General features: G+C 42.6%; 1 protein-coding gene across 1 annotated transcript in view; it reads right to left on the bottom strand.

The window, feature by feature from the left end:
* Nucleotides 1-17,192, bottom strand: part of LOC139368850 (dedicator of cytokinesis protein 3-like) — a 93,365-nt gene that overhangs the window by 35,260 nt on the left and 40,913 nt on the right. The window contains exons 5-9 of the mRNA XM_071108264.1: nt 15,436-15,532; nt 11,948-12,096; nt 10,894-10,978; nt 7,165-7,206; nt 5,104-5,282 (exon numbers count right to left, since the gene is read on the bottom strand). Of these exons, the coding sequence (XP_070964365.1) occupies nt 5,104-5,282; nt 7,165-7,206; nt 10,894-10,978; nt 11,948-12,096; nt 15,436-15,532 (552 nt within the window). The remainder of the gene's footprint in view (nt 1-5,103; nt 5,283-7,164; nt 7,207-10,893; nt 10,979-11,947; nt 12,097-15,435; nt 15,533-17,192) is intronic.

Here is a 17,192-nt window from a genome sequence, read left to right as displayed (position 1 = left end):
CACCTCATGATGCTGGTTGAGAGAATGCCAAGAGTGTGCAAAGCTGTCATCAAGGCAAAGGGTGGCTACTTTGAAGAATCTAAAATAACACTTATTTTGTTACTACATGATTCCATATGTGTTATTTCATAGTTCTGATGCCTTTACATTTATTATACTATGTAGAAAATAGTACAATAAATAAAAAACATTGAATGAGTAGGTGTGTCCAAACGTTTGACTGTTACTGTAGATATTTAAAACATATATACACTGAACAGAACAATGCTACAATTTCAATGATTTTACTAAGTTGGAGTTCATAAAAGGAAATCAGTCAATTGAAATACATTTATTAGGCCCTAATCTATGTATTTCACATGACTGGGCAGAGCGCAGCCATGGGTGGGCCTTGGAGGGCATAGGCCTACCTACTTGGGAGCCAGGCCCAACCATTGGGGAGCCAGGCCCAGCCAATCAAAATTAGTTTTTCCCCACAACACAAAGGGACTTTATTACAGAAATACAGAAATACTCCTCAATTTCATCAACTGTCCTGGTGGTCTCAGACGATCCCTCAGGTGAAGAAGCTGGGCGTGGAGGGCCTGGTCTGCGGTTGTGAGGCCGGTTGGAAGTACTGCCAATTTCTCTAAAAGGACGTTGGAGACGCTTATGGTAGATAAATGAACATTCAATTCTCTGGCAACAGCGCTGGTGGAGATTCCTGCAGTCAGCATGCCAATTGCACACTCCCTCAAAATTAGGACATCTGTGGCATTATGTTGTGTGAAAAAAATGCATATTTAAGAGTGGCCTTTGATTGTCCCCAGCACAAGGTGCACCTGTGTAATTATCATGCTGTTTAATCAGTTTCTTTATATGCAACACATGTCAGGTTGATGGATTATCCTGGCAAAGGAGAAATGTAAACTAACAGGGATGTCAACATATTTGTATATTCTGTTATAATCTCCACCCGGCACAGACAGAAGAGGACTGGCCACCACTCATAGCCTGGTTCCTCTCTTGGTTCCTTCCTAGGTTTTGGCCTTTCTAGGGAGTTTTTCCTAGCCACCGTGCTTCTACACCTGCATTGCTTGCTGTTTGGGGTTTTAGGCTGGGTTTCTGTCTTCTATTGTGTTATTGACTGTATGCTTGTTTATTCCATGTGTAACTCTGTGTTGTTGTTTGTGTCGCACTGCTTTGCTTTATCTTGGCCAGGTCACAGTTGTAAAAGAGAACTTGTTCTCAACTGGCCTACCTGGTTAAATAAAGGCGAAATAAAGAAAAAGAAAAAAAGAAACACAATACACCCATACCTAGAATTTTTTGCTCATTTATAAAAGCAATAAAACTGAAATATCACATTAACATAAGTAAATGGTAAGTAAATGGTTCAAGTCCGGGCTCTGGCTGGGCCACTCAAGGACATTCAGAGACTTGTCCCGAAGCCACTCCTGCGTTTTCTTGGCTGTGTGCTTAGGTTTGTTGTCCTGTTGAAAGGTGAACCTTTGTCCCAGTCTGAGGTCCTGGGCGCTATGCAGCAGGTTTTCATCAAGGAACTCTCTGTTCTTTGCGCCGTTCATCTTTGCCTCGATCCTGACTAGTCTTCCAGTCCCTTCCCACAGCATGATGATGATGCTGCCGCCACCATGCTTCACCGTAGGAATGGTTCCAGGTTTCCTCCAGACGTGACGCTGGTCATTCAGGCCAAAGAGTTCAATCTTGGTTTCATCACACCAGAGAATCTTGTTTCTCATGGTCTGATAGTCTTACGGTGCCTTTTGGCAAACACCAAACGGGCAGTCATGTGCCTTTTACTGAAGAGTAGATTCCATCTGGCCACTCTACCATAAATGCCTAATTGGTGGAGTGGTGCAGTGATGGTTGTCCTTCTGGAAGGTTCTTCCATCTCCACAGAGGAACTCTAGAGCTTGGTCAGAGTGACCACCGAGTTCTTGGTCACTTTTCTGACCAAGGCCTTTCTCCACCGATTGCTCAGTTTGGCCGGGGGGCCAGCTTTAGGAAGAGTCTTGGTGGTTCCAAACTTCTTCCATTTAAGAATGATGGAGGCCACTGTGCTCTATGGGACCTTAAATGCTGCAGATATGTTTGGGTACACTTCCCCATGTTTGTGCCTCGACACAATCCTGTCTCTGAGTTCTACGGACAATTCCTTCGACCTCATGGCTTGGTTTTTGCTCTGACATGCACTGTCAACTGTGGAACCTTATATAGACAGGTGTGTGTCTTTCCAAATCATGTCAAAGTAATTGAGTTTACCACCTGTGGACACCAAGTTGTAGTAACATCTCAAAGATGATCAATGGAAACAGGATGCACCTGAGCTCAATTTCGAGTCTCATAGCAAATGGTCTGAATACTTATGTAAAAAAACATGTGTTTTTTCTTTGTTATTATGGGGTCTTGTGTATATATTGCAGAGGAAATGGTTTTATTTTAAACATTTTAGGAGGGGTCTGAATACTTTCCGAAGGCACTGTACATGTCATGGGATGTTTTTCACAAGGACATATTGTTTTGTGTCAGGATTCCTGAGCATGAAACGCATATGGGTTTTTCAGTGTGCTGTTTGGCTATATTGACGAAAAACTGATTCCATATGGGATTGAATGGTGGTCTTTTACACAGATGGGGTTCCATCTATCACGGGAGAGAGGCCAGTCCTCTGCACTCAAGTTCTCCCATATGGACACATTTTATGATCCACCGAGAGCAACTGGCGGCAAAAGAGCAGTGAGCACAGAACTGGGAGATATACTACAGCAGGTAACTTTGATTGTAAACTACATCAAACCACATCCACTGAGCACACGCCTGTTCACAAAACTATGTGGAAACATGGGATCAGAGCATGATGATGTTCTATTTCACACTGAAGCTTGGTGGTTATTGAGAGGGAGTGATGGAAAGATGTTTTACATTGAGAGAGGAGCTGTTGTTACTCACAATGGATATAAAAAAAACAGACTTGGTTGACTTTCTGTGTAATGAATAGAAAATAACAGAAAACAGTATCAGTATGATGACTGCTCAAATCCAACGCTTTGAAGAGCACTTTTGGACGGACCTACTTCCCAATCCGTTTCCCTGTGATCCTGGCTCAGTTGACATGCCGGTAAGTGGAATCGAACAGCTGATCGAGCTGTCATTTGACCGAATGCTGCAGACAACGCATTCACTACGGAGGATTTTCAATTCCTGACCCAAAGGGAATGAATAGTGTTCAAAAAGAACCTGGAAACTAGAAAACACCTGACTTATGACTTCAGTGCACTTGAGACCACTGGGACCTGGGAAAGAAAATCCTTTTGAACAGTCACCCAACTCGGAATTCCAACCTGGGAACTCGTACCGCTTTCTAGAGTTCTGACTTTCCGACCTAAAGATACCTGATGTCATGCTTTGGCCTCATATTTTCCCAATTGTCTTGAAAGAACCATAAAATTCATGGTAGGCCATGGCAGTGCTTGAGGCGTCACTACAGACCTGGGTTCGATCCCAGGCTGTATCACAGCTGGCCGTGACCGGGAGACCAATGAGGCGGCGTACAATTGGCCCAGCTTTGACCGGGTTAGGGGAGTGTTTGGCCGGCCGGGATTTCCTTATCCCATCGCACTCTAGCGACTCCTTGTGGCAGGTCTGGCGCCTGCAAGCTGGTGTTTCCTCCGACACATTCTTGCGGCTGGCTTCCGGGTTGAGTGAGCAGTGTGTCAAGAAGCAGCGCAGCTTGGCAGGGTCGTGTTTCGGAGGACCCATGACGCTCGACCTTCTCCTCTCCCAAGTCTGTAGGGGAGATGCAGCGATGGGACAAGACTAACTATGAATTGGCTATCACAAAATTGGGGAGAAAAAGGGATAAAAGTAAAAAAATATATAATAATAAAATTAAAAATGCAATGGTAGGCTACCCTTTGCCAGCTCATATCTATGTGAAGCTGGATTCAGTGCTCTCGTCTGCATTAATACCCAATATTGATCCAGGCTGGATGTGACAGCAGAGATGAGGTGCACATTGTCGACCACGCCCCCTGACTTTGAGAAGCTCCGATGCGACACGCATCAAACACACCCATCTCATTAGTGGTGGTGAAATAACAGACATTATGTCAGACTAATTTTCAATTAACTGCCCAACATTAAAAGTATGTGAGTATGAGTTGAGAAAATTAGAAATACTGTTAGAATACTTTTCAATTGGCTGCCATAGCCCCAAATAAAAAAGTAAACACTGGCTGTTAATTACATAATTTCTTTCACATGGATGGGGTCGCAAGAATTTTCAGATATGGGGTCGTGGGCCCAAAAAGTTTTGGAACCCCTGATTTAGCCAATGACACCTTCTTGATGATTAAATCAAATTAAAATGTTTGGTTGTCTCTCTATAATACTAGCCTCGTGGCTTTAGCTAGCCCAGATAGGTTCCCAATCTCCCAATCTCATAACTAGCTATCAAGCCATTTCAGACTATCAATCAAGTTAGAGTAGCTTGTCTAACTATCTTAGCTGCCATGCCTGCTGGCAAGGTTGCTAGACTTTAGAAATATACAAAAATTGCTTTAATTATTGGGTTATGAGACTATATACAAGGGTGGCAGTTATAGAAAACTCCTAGGCAAACAAGTTCTTAAATAATCAATTTGATTGATAAATTAAAATGACAATTGAACAGGCAAAGAGGTATGCTATATATTTTTTTTTACATAGAATTAGCCACAATGATTATGGCGATAGAGTGCTGGAAAAAGCTGTTTCATTTGTTTGAAAAATAAAAAATTATCTGATTTCCTATCACCCCCCCCCCCCACCCTTGTGTAATTCATGCCCTCTCTAAAATAATGGGTGCATGATGCCCCTGCCTATATGTTTACATGTGTGTGTGTGTGTGTCCTGCAACCCTCCCTCCAGTAGTCTGCTTATTGTCATGTGCATCATAGAGGGAAAAGGTGTCCACGTGTGTCCTGTGGTCCTCCCTCAAGTACCTGACCAGCATGTTCTTTCACGTGTTCATGTAGAGGATGTGTGAATATGTCCTGTGTGTGAATGTGTCCTTTTTGTGTGTGTCCTGTGTGTGTATAGAGTGTTGACTGTGCGTGTAGCGACCTGATCTGTTTGTTATCGCGGGTGTCGTAGAGGGAGAAGAAGACATCTGCGTCCTCGCTGATGGTGTTATAGGTGAAGCTCTTCAAGTTGATGAAGAGGTGGTGCTGCACCGGAACATGGCAACCATCTCCATGACGCTGACGCATGTTGTCGCCCTGAGAACGAACGGACGACGAACACTAACAAGACAGGTCCTTACTGTGGGGCAAAGCTCCAACTGCGCTGCACACATGCTATGTACAGTGGGGCAAAAAAGTAGTTAGTCAGCCACCAATTGTGCAAGTTCTCCCACTTAAAAAGATGAGAGAGGCCTGTAATTTTCATCATAGGTACACTTCAACTATGACAGACAAAATGAGAAAAATGAATTTATTTGCAAATTGTGGTGGAAAATAAGTATTTGGTCAATAACAAAAGTTTATCTCAATACTTTGTTATATACCCTTTGTTGGCAATGACAGAGGTCAAACGTTTTCTGTAAGTCTTCATAAGGTTTTCAAACACTCTTGCTGGTATTTTGGCCCATTCCTCCATGCAGATCTCCTCTAGAGCAGTGATGTTTTGGGGCTGTTGCTGGGCAACACGGACATTCAACTCCCTCCAAAGATTTTCTATGGGGTTGAGATCTGGAGACTGGCTAGGCCACTTCGTTGCCCGTGCGGTGTGTTTGGGATCATTGTCATGCTGAAAGACCCAGCCACGTTTTATCTTCAATGCCCTTGCTGATGGAAGGAGGTTTTCACTCAAAATCTCACGATACATGGCCCCATTCATTCTTTCCTTTACACGGATCAGTCGTCCTGGTCCCTTTGCAGAAAAACAGCCCCAAAGCATGATGTTTCCACCCCCTATGCTTCACAGTAGGTATGGTGTTCTTTGGATGCAACTCAGCATTCTTTGTCCTCCAAACACGACGAGTTGAGTTTTTACCAAAAAGTTATATTTTGGTTTCATCTGACCATATGACATTCTCCCAATCTTCTTCTGGATCATCCAAATGCTCTCTAGCAAACTTCAGACGGGCCTGGACATGTACTGGCTTAAGCAGGGGGACACGTCTGTCACTGCAGGATTTGAGTCCCTGGCGGCGTAGTGTGTTACTGATGGTAGGCTTTGTTACTTTGGTCCCAGCTCTCTGCGGGTCATTCACTAGGTCCCCCCGTATGGTTCTGGGATTTTTGCTCAGCGTTCTTGTGATAATTTTGACCCCACGGGGTGAGATCTTGCGTGGAGCCCCAGATCGAGGAAGAATATCAGTGGTCTTGTATGTCTTCCATTTCCTAATAATTGCTCCCAAAGTTGATTTCTTCAAACCAAGCTGCTTACCTATTGCAGATTCAGTCTTCCCAGCCTGGTGCAGGTCTACAATTTTGTTTCTGGCGTCCTTTGACAGCTCTTTGGTCTCGGCCATAGTGGAGTTTGGAGTGTGACTGTTTGAGGTTGTGGACAGGTCTTTTATACTGATAACAAGTTCAAACAGGTGCCATTAATACAGGTAACGAGTGGAGGACAGAGGAGCCTCTTAAAGAAGAAGTTACAGGTCTGTGAGAGCCAGAAATCTTGCTTGTTTGTAGGTGACCAAATACGTATTTTCCACCATAATTTGCAAATAAATTCATTAAAAATCCTACAATGTGATTTTCTGGATTTTTTTTTCTAATTTTGTCTGTCATAGTTGAAGTGTACTTATGATGAAAATTACAGGCCTCTCTCATATTTTTAAGCGGGAGAACTTGCACAATTGGTGGCTGACTAAATACTTTTTTGCCCCACTGTATATCTATCCTGTGAAGGTTGTCACTGTGTAGTAGACATTATAGTGGATGTGGTTTGCAAGCTAGGTGATTGTTCACATTGAATGGATTTGTGTTTGTGTTTATGGTAGTGTTGATGGCGAAGTTGATCATTCAAAATGGTGCCATGTGTTTTATCAGTAAAATTATATTTTCAATTAAATGAGTGACAAAGTGTTGGTAATCATAAAAAATTGTGGCGTGTCAAGTTCTCATATACTGTATCTCAACTGGTTATCTAGTGTCATAGATTTAATTGAGGTCATACCTGGTTTGTGCTTGGCTGGCCACTGTGTCGGCTGGATGCATGCTGTGGGGTACACAGAGGGAAAGAGAGAGATTTCAGTTTAGTCAACCCATTTTATTGCCTTCTTACTCATGATCAATAAACTTGTTTGGTTTGTACACCTCAAATCGGGCCTCACAAAGAACCCACACCTGTTGTATAGTACAGTGCAATAGATGCATGAAATCTGATGAAAAGGCGCCCACCAATTTTGCCAAGAGGCTGCTTCAGTGAGCTGTATCCCTAAAATAAGCCCACGAGGTAGAGCGTTAGCCCGTTGGAGACAAGAGGACAAAGCCTGTATCACCTACACACACACATAATCACACACACACACACCTCTGTGCTCTGCAACCTTAGAGATCTCCTTTACTCCTGCCTGAAGAGGCGCCAAGGCCTGTGTATCCTGCCAAAAACAAGCTCACTTTCATCGACAGAGTGAGGAGGCTTTTTGGCAGGGATGCGCCATGCTGTTGTTTCTGGGCCAAGCACTTACTGCACTAACAATCTTCCTGCAAAGCCGCAACAAACGGCACAGGTATAATAGGCGACCGCTGGGAAGTTGGACTATTGGTCAGACTGGGTCTACCATTTCCAAGATGGCTTCCCCCAAAACATGACATGGGCATCTATCTACCTACTCTGAGCAGTGACTACACTTAGCTAATTCTGGATCTGGCTGAGTATTCTTTCACTGGAGGTGTAAACTTAGCTTAGAACTCCCTCCTACATTACTATAGTTTAGAACTCCCTCCTACCCTACGTTACTACATTTTAGAAATCCCTCCTACCCTACGTTAATACAGTTTAGAACTCCCTCCTACATTACTATAGCTTAGAACTCCCTCCTACATTGCTATAGCTTAGAACTCCCTCCTACATTACTACAGTTTAGAACTCCCTCCTACATTACTATAGTTTAGAACTCACTCCTACATTACTATAGTTTAGAACACCCTCCTACATTACTTTAGTTTAGATCTGCCTCCTACATTACTATAGTTTAGAACTCACTCCTACATTACTATAGTTTAGAACACCCTCCTACATTACTTTAGTTTAGATCTGCCTCCTACATTACTATAGTTTAGAACTCCCTCCTACCCTACGTTACTACAGTTTAGAACTCCCTCCTACATTACTACAGTTTAGAACTCCCTCCTACCCTACGTTACTACAGTTTAGAACTCCCTCCTACCCTACGTTACTACAGTTTAGAACTCCCTCTTACCCTACGTTACTACAGTTTAGAACTCCCTCTTACCCTACGTTACTACAGTTTAGAACACCCTCCTACATTACTACAGTTACTACACTACAGTTTAGAACTCCCTCCTACGTTACTACAGTTTAGAACTCACTCCTACGTTACTACAGTTTAGAACTCCCGCCTACAATACGTTACTACAGTTTAGAACACCCTCCTACGTTACTACAGTTTAGAACTCCCTCCTACGTTACTACAGTTTAGAACTCACTCCTACGTTACTACAGTTTAGAACTCCCGCCTACAATACGTTACTACAGTTTAGAACTCCATCCTACATTACTATAGTTTAGAACTCACTCCTACGTTACTATAGATTAGAACTCCATCCTACGTTACTACAGTTTAGAACTCCCTCTTACCCTACGTTACTACAGTTTAGAACTCCCTACTACATTACGTTACTACAGTTTAGAACTCCCTCCTACCCTACGTTACTACAGTTTAGAACTCCCTCCTACCCTACGTTACTACAGTTTAGAACTCCCTCCTACCCTACGTTACTACAGTTTAGAACTCCCTCTTACCCTACGTTACTACAGTTCAGAACTCCCTCCTACATTACTACAGTTTAGAACTCCCTCTTACCCTACGTTACTACAGTTTAGAACTCCCTCCTACCCTACGTTACTACAGTTTAGAACTCCCTCCTACCCTACGTTACTACAGTTTAGAACTCCCTCCTACGTTACTACAGTTTAGAACTCCCTCTTACCCTACGTTACTACAGTTTAGAACTCCCTCCTACCCTACGTTACTACAGTTTAGAACTCCCTCCTACCCTACGTTACTACAGTTTAGAACTCCTTCCTACGTTACTACAGTTTAGAACTCCTTCCTACGTTACTACAGTTTAGAACTCCCTCCTACCCTACATTACTACAGTTTAGAACTCCCTCCTACCCTACGTTACTACAGTTTAGAACTCCCTCCTACCCTACGTTACTACAGTTTAGAACTCCTTCCTATGCACACACACACTCACACGCAAACAGAATCCAACATTCATTTGCATAAACACTCTCTCTGTGTCAGTGTACCATACAAATAAATAATTAACACCCACACACTTCTATTAGAATACTATCACACACAAGAGTCATATATGTGGAAGTACACTATGCATGTATAATATCTGTGTAAGTACACTATGCATGTATAATATCTGTGGAAGTACACTATGCATGTATAATATCTGTGGAAGTACACTATGCATGTATAATATCTGTGGAAGTACACTATGCATGTATAATATCTGTGGAAGTACACTATGCATGTATAATATCTGTGGAAGTACACTATCCATGTATAATATCTGTGGAAGTACACTATGCATGTATAATATCTGTGGATACACTATGCATGTATAATATCTGTGGAAGTACACTATGCATGTATAATATCTGTGGAAGTACACTATGCATGTATAATATCTGTGGAAGTACACTATGCATGTATAATATGCATGTATAATATCTGTGAAGTACACTATGCATGTATAATATCTGTGGAAGTACACTATGCATGTATAATATCTGTGGAAGTACACTATGCATGTATAATATCTGTGGAAGTACACTATGCATGTATAATATCTGTGGAAGTACACTATGCATGTATAATATCTGTGAAAGTACACTATGCATGTATAATATCACTATGCATGTATAATATCTGTGGAAGTACACTATGCATGTATAATATCTATGCATGTATAATATCTGTGGAAGTACACTATGCATGTATAATATCTGTGGAAGTACACTATGCATGTATAATATCTGTGGAAGAACACTATGCATGTATAATAATGCATAGTAAATGCACATCTTGAGGGCAGGTTGACGTGTATTGGGATGAGTCTTGTCCTGGAGGCAGAACTGAGCTGCAAGGACAAAATTGGCTATATTGTAAAAATCCATGAAAAAAAATGTGCTTTTTGGTCTTAATTTAAGGTTAGGGTTAGGCATTAAGGTTAACAGCATGGTTAGGGTTAGGTTTTTTTTTTTAAATACAAATAATTGATGACTTTGTGGCTGTGCCAGCTAGTGACCAGAGCTGCCTCTAGAACAAGATTCATGACCTGCATCTTGAGGGTCACTGTTTTCTTAATGGCCAGGGGGTTGACAGAGTTAACGATAATGGCCAGGGGGTTGACAGAGATAACAATAACGGCCAAGGGGATGACAGAGATAACAATAATGGCCAGGAGGTTGACAGGGCTATCAATAATTGCCAGGGGGTTGACAGAGATAACGATAATGGCCAGGCGGTTGACAGAGATAACGATAATGGCCAGGGGGTTGACAGGGCTATCAATAATTGCCAGGGGGTTGACAGGGCTAACGATGTGTAATACATTTGCATTCACCCATAACACCCACATAATATGGCCATGTACAGAATGCACCAATTACAGAAAAAGTTTCATATGTTCACAGTACCAATTTGTAGAGTTCAGATACACTGATATGATCCTGATCCACCATTTCAAACTCCTTTCTAGGAACAAGGTCCAAGCCAAGGTGCCTATTGAGAGAGAGAGAGAGAGAGAGAGAGAGAGAGAGAGAGAGAGAGAGAGAGAGAGAGAGAGAGAGAGAGAGAGAGAGAGAGAGAGAGAGAGAGAGAGAGAGAGAGAGAGAGAGAGAGAGAGAGAGAGAGAGAGAGAGAGATGGGGAGTCCACAAATCATAACATTAACCATCCAAGAAAACACAACTGACATTCAAAAAGCATTTCCTCATTAATAAGTACTGTCTGAACAACTAATTAGCTCATTGGCAACACGTTAACATTCATACAACTTCCCAACTAAACAGTGTTTTTATGTTGTATGCAGTTTAGCTAAATATACATATTTTTTAAGTATCTAAATCACCCAAATCCATTTAACTAAGATTAAGGGAACATTTCAAGTTGACCCAACATATGGCCTTTTCATTTTAAGCTCTTCCTTGGATGATGAGGATGGAGCCGAGAGAGCTCTCTCTACGGGTGGCTACTAATCTAGTTGATAACGTAGGATCAATCAGTAAGGATAGCTCACATTACTTCATTCAGTAAGCACAATATAATTCACATGGCTTCCTCTTCTATGGGCACAGCAGGAATTTATATCTGATGTTGACAATGTTCTCATCAACAGCACAGCATCATGTCCAGGGCTCTAAATTACAATTTTCCTTGGTAGCACTGGTGCTGCAAACTTTAAAAAGATAGGAGCACAACATAGGAGCACCCGTAGGATGGATAGAGCATGGTCCTGGCAACACCAAGGACCTGGGATCAATTCCTTCCCCTTGGGTCCAACTATAGAGTATTGCATAAGTACTCTGATAAGTACTAGAAGTCTCTTCGGATAGACACATCTGCTAAATGACTGTGTCATTACATTACATCTACATTATATACTGTAACATGATACAGTGTTATACACACACACACACACGGTCACACTCAATATGGTCTCTTGCCCATGCGATACAGTACAGTAACTCACTCGTTGCCCCAGTCCAGGCGCACAGTGATGTGGCGTTTGATCTCTCTGGTCTGGTCTTGGGCCAGGTGACCCTGGATGAGCTGCCGGCGCAGGTCGATGAGCTCATTCATCACATGACGCAGTTTGTGGAACAGGTCCACCTTGTGCTTCTGTGTGGATCACATACACAACAATATGATCAAAACATAGAACATTGCATATGACATTACATGGTTCAATACACATTGAGTCTTGGAGACTCCCACACTATAGTATGCCTACTGTATATTGGTCTGAACAATGCCGTTTCCATGTTAGTACCCCTATGTTGATGAGAGTTCCCTGGTCTGCTATGGGAGAACCCAGTACCTCCAACTCCAGGCAGCCTCATGATTCGATCCCTGGTTTTAAATATACTTCCATTATGAAACACACAGCTAACCAACTAGATACTGTCAGAGTGCAGGTGTTCCTCCTGACAGAAGAAGGTCAGGGTTATGAAAGTGTAATGAGTGTTAATAAAACACACTGTGACATGGTTGTGTCATGAAATAATTATGCCGGAATTATGCAGCTATTAAGGAAAATGGTTCAGTGAAGCCTGTTCTCTGTTATTAACAACCAACAAGGATCTTTCTTTGCTACTGGAGGTTACATATGATACCATATGCTAAAATACTCGTATAATTAATTAAGAAGATAGAAAAAAAAATACAAGTCCTACTAGGCTACCTAGTTACCATATGAGTTCCACTGGAGGCTGCCTAGTGGTTCTACTGGAGGCTACCTAGTTACCATATGCGTTCTACTGGAGGCTACCTAGTTACCATGTGAGTTCTACTGGAGGCTACCTAGTTACCATGTGAGTTCTACTGGAGGCTATCCAGTTACCATATGAGTTCTACTGGAGAATACCCAGTTACCATATGAGTTCCACTGGCAGCTGCCTAGTTACCATATGCGTTCTACTGGAGGCTGCCTAGTTACCATATGAGTTCCACTGGCGGCTGCCTAGTTACCATATGAGTTCTACTGGAGGCTGCCTCGTTACCATATGAGTTCTACTGGAGGCTGCCTAGTTACCATATGATTTCCACTGGCGGCTACCTAGTTACCATATGAGTTCCACTGGAGGCTGCCTAGTGGTTCTACTGGAGGCTACCTAGTTACCATATGCGTTCTACTGGAGGCTACCTAGTTACCATGTGAGTTCTACTGGAGGCTACCTAGTTACCATGTGAGTTCTACTGGAGGCTATCCAGTTACCATATGAGTTCTACTGGAGAATACCCAGTTACCATATGAGTTCCACTGGCGGCTGCCTAGTTACCATATGCGTTCTACTGGAGGCTGCCTAGTTACCATATGAGTTCCACTGGCGGCTGCCTAGTTACCATATGAGTTCTACTGGAGGCTGCCTCGTTACCATATGAGTTCTACTGGAGGCTGCCTAGTTACCATATGATTTCCACTGGCGGCTGCCTAGTTACCATATGAGTTCCACTGGAGGCTACCTAGTTACCATATGAGTTCCATTGGAGGCTAACTAGTTACCATATGCGTTCTACTGGAGGCTACCCAGTTACCATATGAGTTCTACTGGAGGTTGCCTAGTTACCATGAGTTCCACTGGCGGCTGCCTAGTTACCATATGAGTTCCACTGGAGGCTATCCAGTTACCATATGAGTTCCATTGGAGGCTAACTAGTTACCATATGAGTTCTACTGGAGGCTAACTAGTTACCATATGAGTTCTACTGGTGGCTGCCTAGTTACCATATGAGTTCCACTGGAGGCTGCCTAGTTACCATACGAGTTCCATTGGAGGCTACCTAGTTACCATACAAGTTCCATTGGAGGCTACCTAGTTACCATACGAGTTCCATTGGAGGCTACCTAGTTACCATACAAGTTCCATTGGAGAATACCTAGTTACCATATGAGTTCTACTGGAGGCTAACTAGTTACCATACGAGTTCCATTGGAGGCTACCTAGTTACCATACGAGTTCCATTGGAGGCTACCTAGTTACCATATGAGTTCTAACATAATTAATTAGGAAAATAATATTTTTTAAGTCCTACTCAGTTGACCTACAGGTGATACAGGGTTTCATCAGCCACAGGTTCATGGAAACAAACTTTTCTCCATGACCAAGGACATCACTTTTAATTGAGCAGCGCACACTACTTCCCAGGTTTGTTTAAATAAGTGCAAAGATTAAGCGCATCCACAACGTTCATGTACATTTAATGAGGGTAAACATTCCATGTTCTCAAACTGCTCATGGCTGTAGGAAAACAAAGATTTTAGTCAGAGTTGATGAGGCATCTCGGACGGCTGTTCTGTAAGGTCTAATTATGTACATTACAACAGATACACATTAATGCTCAAGCCATCGCTCCCTGAAGTACCACTATGAATTCTAATTGGCAGCAAAACGCCTCGAGGGCAAAACATTCAAGGAAAAATCTAATAAACTTGTCAACATCTAGCCAATGATACATCCTGCTTTTTATGGATGGTAACAGTGGTGGTGACTGGCTGCACTGGCTACCAAACAGGGGGGCAGAATGAGTGCAGTGTTAAATCAATGGTTTGTATTAGTCGTGCTTGACAGGAAGTTACATCACCACAGTGCCGCCCCAGGCTCCTTGGCTCCTCTGAGCATGAGCAGTCCTCAGTGAGAGGTTACGTAAAAACACGCTGCCAGCTCGACAACATCTCCCTCCTCTCAGCTCAAGCTGCAGCTACATTCAGTAGCTACATCCCCCTGGCTCCTGCCCCCTCTACATTTAGCATGATAAGGGTTTATTTAGGTCTCATGGACCATTTATAAAGTGAGAGGAGGATGAGGATGCTGGCTGAATGTACAGAACTGTATTGGGTTTTAAGTTGATGTTATAATAGACCATGACAGGTAAACATTAGCCTGGGCCAGATCTGTGTGGGCTTTAGCTATCTCTTCTGACTATCATTGGTATGAATGGCATGCCAACGATAGAGGAGTTGGCTACTGCACATAGAGATCTGGGACGAGGCTAGACAAAGAACTGTGGTAACAGCAGAGTGACATACAGTGAAATTGCCTATGACAGCTAGCTATCTAGGACATTATTTATGGCCAATGACTATTTTGGGTTTTACAGTAATATGAAGACATAGAGTGGAGTGGCAGCCTTTAGGACATGTTATGGGGATTCATGGGAAGGGGCTGTATTTGCAGTACAGTGTGTTCAACCCCAATGGTTTCTTACTATCCCGCAGTTCTTGCAAATAGACATGGGCTTTTCAGGTATTGAATGAGGTGGATGGAAACTGCATACTGTAGGTAAAAATGTCTCTCATCAAATCCCTTGAGCTGAGTATGTAATGCATGGATGGATGCAGCTCCCATTTCTTGTTCCCTTTCCGATGATCTTCTAACCCTGCACATTGCATCTAAACGAACCCAGTGTTTCCTCGACACTAGACAGAGGTCTCCCAGTGAAAGGTGAAACGGTACTCACCACGTAGAGTTGCTTCCACAGCACGCCCCATTCCTGCAGGGTGGAGGTGGTCTCAGTGATGATAGGATCTTCCAGAGGCACCACCGTCTCACACACCCTAGGGTGAGACACACAGTTATAGAAACAGAGTCAGACACTCAGAAATATTCAGATTTGACAGAGGGAAACAAATAGAGAAACAAAAACAGAAATAATTGAACGCACGCACAAACACACATGGATACATACACACACTCAAGCATGCATGCACACACTCACTCACACATACACACACATTTAGATCACTGCCCTGAGCTGACACTGTAATGACATAACTCATGATTCAAAATAATAAAACATTACACAGTAATGAGCTTTGTGAAATTAGGATTACAATGGATCATTAGAGCAAAAACACAATAGACATAATTTATTGTTCAGAGTGCCAACCATGAGACAAAATGTAAGACAAGAGAAAGACCTTAAGCAAGACAGAGAGAAGACAGCCAGGTTATGTTGTGAGATGTGGTTCTATGCACTGTGGTTTTGGATTCCATAATGTACAACTATGCATTGCTGACCTTTTACATGTTGTTCTATATAAAATGGGTCTAGTTAAAACCATAAGACAGTTCATTCATTACATAACAAGTTAGAATGATACTCTATATCTCCAGCATAGATGTGATGCATTGGAAGAACTGAGGAGAAACCGTACAGATGTACATGATGTTAATTTTAGCCAGTTTTCCACAGTAGGAAAATAATCTCGCAGCAACATGAAATGTGAATTATTATCTGGTTTCTAATTCATGGACATTATTTGTAGGGGTTGATAACTTTTTCTTTAGGGCAAATCAAGTCTGACATTTTAAAGTAGAAATTACAAACTTTAGAAGCCTTCTTAAACCTTGAATACACTACAAGTTTCAATTTCATGCTGTGTAGGAAAGTTCTCAGCAACAAAAGAGTGATCAAATTAAGTTCCTACATCTGTAGGTGTTTCACATCATTAACCACACTGAACAGCAATGCACATATCTCAAGGGCAACTCTGAGCGGGGAAGTGTCACAATACCAACTTCTGCACCGTTAATTGATGATTGGGTGTCAGGTAGCCTAGCGGTTAAGAGTATTGGGCAAGTAACTGAAAGGTCGCTAGTTCGAATCCCCTAGTCAACTAGATAAAAAATCTGTCGATGTTCCCTTGAGCAAGGCACTAAACCCTAATTGCTCTGGAATAGAGTGTCTGCTAGATTACAGAAATGGGAATTTAAATGTTAAAATGTCATTGTTTTAAAAGCAAACGAGAGATCTCTGACTAGGTCCTATGTGCTATAGCGGCACTGGAGGGCGTTGGTGTAACACTGTGAAGTATCCTCCCAGTCCACACTGTGAAGTATCCTCCCTGTCAACACTGTGAAGTATCCCCCCATTCCACACTGTGAAGTATCCTCCCTGTCAACACTGTGAAGTATCCTCCCTGTCCACACTGTGAAGTATCCCCCCATTCCACACTGTGAAGTATCCTCCCTGTCAACACTGTGAAGTATCCTCCCTGTCCACACTGTGAAGTATCCTCCCTGTCAACACTGTAAAGTATCCTCCCTGTCAACACTGTGAAGTATCCTCCCTGTCAACACTGTGAAGTATCCTCCCTGTCAACACTGTGAAGTATACTCCCAGTCCACACTGTGAAGTATCCTCCCTGTCAACACTGTGAAGTATCCACCCAGTCCACACTGTGAAGTATCCTCCCTGTCAACACTGTGAAGTAT

The sequence above is a fragment of the Oncorhynchus clarkii genome, chromosome 16 (assembly GCF_045791955.1).
Source record: "Oncorhynchus clarkii lewisi isolate Uvic-CL-2024 chromosome 16, UVic_Ocla_1.0, whole genome shotgun sequence".
NCBI classification, from domain to species: domain Eukaryota; kingdom Metazoa; phylum Chordata; class Actinopteri; order Salmoniformes; family Salmonidae; genus Oncorhynchus; species Oncorhynchus clarkii.
The sequence above is the reverse complement of the archived record's forward strand: the minus strand, read 5'-3'. Positions and strand labels throughout refer to the sequence as shown.